General features: G+C 35.5%; 1 protein-coding gene across 1 annotated transcript; it reads right to left on the bottom strand.

Annotated features, from left to right (window-relative positions):
• Positions 1–661: 661 nt before the first annotated feature.
• On the bottom strand, positions 662–2,039 carry LOC105561999. The gene is made up of 2 exons (XM_012012462.1): positions 1,800–2,039; positions 662–1,435 (listed from the first exon to the last, which is right to left on the bottom strand). Exons 1-2 carry the CDS (start codon positions 1,816–1,818, stop codon positions 726–728), a joined length of 729 nt encoding a protein of 242 aa, XP_011867852.1. The 5' UTR covers positions 1,819–2,039; the 3' UTR covers positions 662–725.
• Between the last annotated feature and the right edge of the window lie 48 nt (positions 2,040–2,087).

Raw genomic sequence — 2,087 nt, 5'->3', positions numbered from 1 at the left:
CTAATTATGAATCTGATATTGAAAATTAAAAATACAAAATGGAGGATCCAAAATGGCGGACTTGTGCAAGTAAAAATCATTGTATATAGACAAAAATTATTTCTTAGAGGTTTTTGAGGTTGCTGATTACGAATCTGATGCCGAAACTTTAAAATATAATATGTGGTATCTAATATGGAATTTTTACTACTAAAAATTCACAAAAAACTTCAAATTTATTTTCTACTTCAGTCATAAAGTGAACATCAGTTTCGAGATGTGAAATTTAAGTTTTTGCCAACACACAGTGGTCCCAAATCCCAAAAAGCCGACCAAAGTCAAAAACGTATTTAATTCGGGTGAAAGTCTGTACTCGGGGATTTTTGGGGTCGCTGACCACGAATTCGAAGTCAAATTTCGAAAAAAAATCGCGGCTCCAGTAGAGCTAAAAAATGGCGCCATGGCGAATAATCATTAAATTTCCTGCATAGAGATTTTCGAAATATTTCCAACAAATAAAATGGTATTCATTTTTTAGGAGTCTTCACGTTGCTGATAATAAATATGAAGTCAAATTTTGGAAATTATGATTGTAAATAAATTAAATGGAAAATGTAATGAATGACAGTTGACATTTAAAGATTTGGGAAGAAGAGGATTGGAATAAAGTAATTAATCATTATTACAATGACAATGAACATTTATAATATATTTCTTTCATTCTTTCATTTCTAATCGATATAATTTTAGCATCTCTTACAATTAATCGCTATCCTGTGAATCCAATACACATTTATAAGGCGGGTATAATTTACAATTTTTTTCACGCTTACAGAACGTATTAATTGGTATTGACTTTTGGTCATTTTACCTTCTACTACAAGTGATAATGCTTCGTTGCCTGACAGCACATCTTCTGAAACGCGTTCCATGGATTTCCGGTACCGTGATGCTTTTGATGGACTGCCTTCTGTGACATCCCTAATTACCTTTGAAGCATGTAAATTTCCAGAAGCCCGGAGACCCATTTGTGTAGCATAGGCCAATTCGTGGACAGTATGTTCTTTTCCAACCTTTTCTGTCCTCCTCCGTTTTAACCGATCACTCAAATCGTCCCAGCTTGTAGAAGGACGCCCCATTGTGTTTTCCGTGGAAGTCTTCAAACCTTCATTTTCAATTGCAAAAGACACAGGAACGTTGAGCCACTCGTCGAATTTTTGAAAGAATTTGGTTTCGTTCCTGCTCACTTGTTGCCACCTCTTTTTGATTTTCGATACCAATCTACCCATGGCATCTTTCAGACTTTTCGGCAAAATGTATGGATACTTTAATTTTTTTGACACCTCCATTTCAACAATGTCAGTGACCACGTTGATATTTCCGTTCAATACCGATTTCACAAATATGAAAATTTCCTTTCTCGTGAAAGAAATTTCTTCGGTATTATCCAGATGTTCTGTAGAAAATGGAAAAATAACATCAATAGAAGAATTATCTTTACCAATTTCCTATAAACAATATTTCAGACGCGAAAATTACGAAAAACTGCAGAAAGTACACACATCATCGCATAAAAATTATAACCGAAACCGAAGTCGCAGCTAGTTGCAGCTAATTTTTGGATATGTTTTGAAGAAATGTCTAAGCAACATTTTCCATTTGGTTACAGGGTGGGGGTCGACGGGGGTTTTGACTTATTGCTTTTTCTAACACGACTTTTCAGAACGTGATCAAGAAAAATACCACTACTTTTATTAATGACTTACTATTTCATACATTGTTAATAATAATTTCGAGTAACACATTCAAATTGTACTTACTTTCTGGAGAAGAATCCATTTTGCAGAATCCAAATCCGTTAACTTTTCACGATTCTACACGCGTCTGAACTCTGTGTTATTTTCGACGCGCGACGAGTGAACAATGCGGCAGGCCCCACGCTCACGAACGGAATGCGTTCCTAAGCCAGATAGGGACACTTCCCCTTTTTTAACGGTCATAATACATACTAGGTGTACTACTACTACTATTCCAACCATTAAAAGTCCCTAGAAAAAAAAATTTTTTTTCGACTTTTGGCCAGCTTTTGGGGATTTGGGACCACTGTG

Source organism: Vollenhovia emeryi, unplaced genomic scaffold (genome assembly GCF_000949405.1).
Source record: "Vollenhovia emeryi isolate VEMERY1.0 unplaced genomic scaffold, V.emery_V1.0 DF945077.1, whole genome shotgun sequence".
Lineage (NCBI taxonomy): Eukaryota > Metazoa > Arthropoda > Insecta > Hymenoptera > Formicidae > Vollenhovia > Vollenhovia emeryi.
The sequence above is the reverse complement of the archived record's forward strand: the minus strand, read 5'-3'. Positions and strand labels throughout refer to the sequence as shown.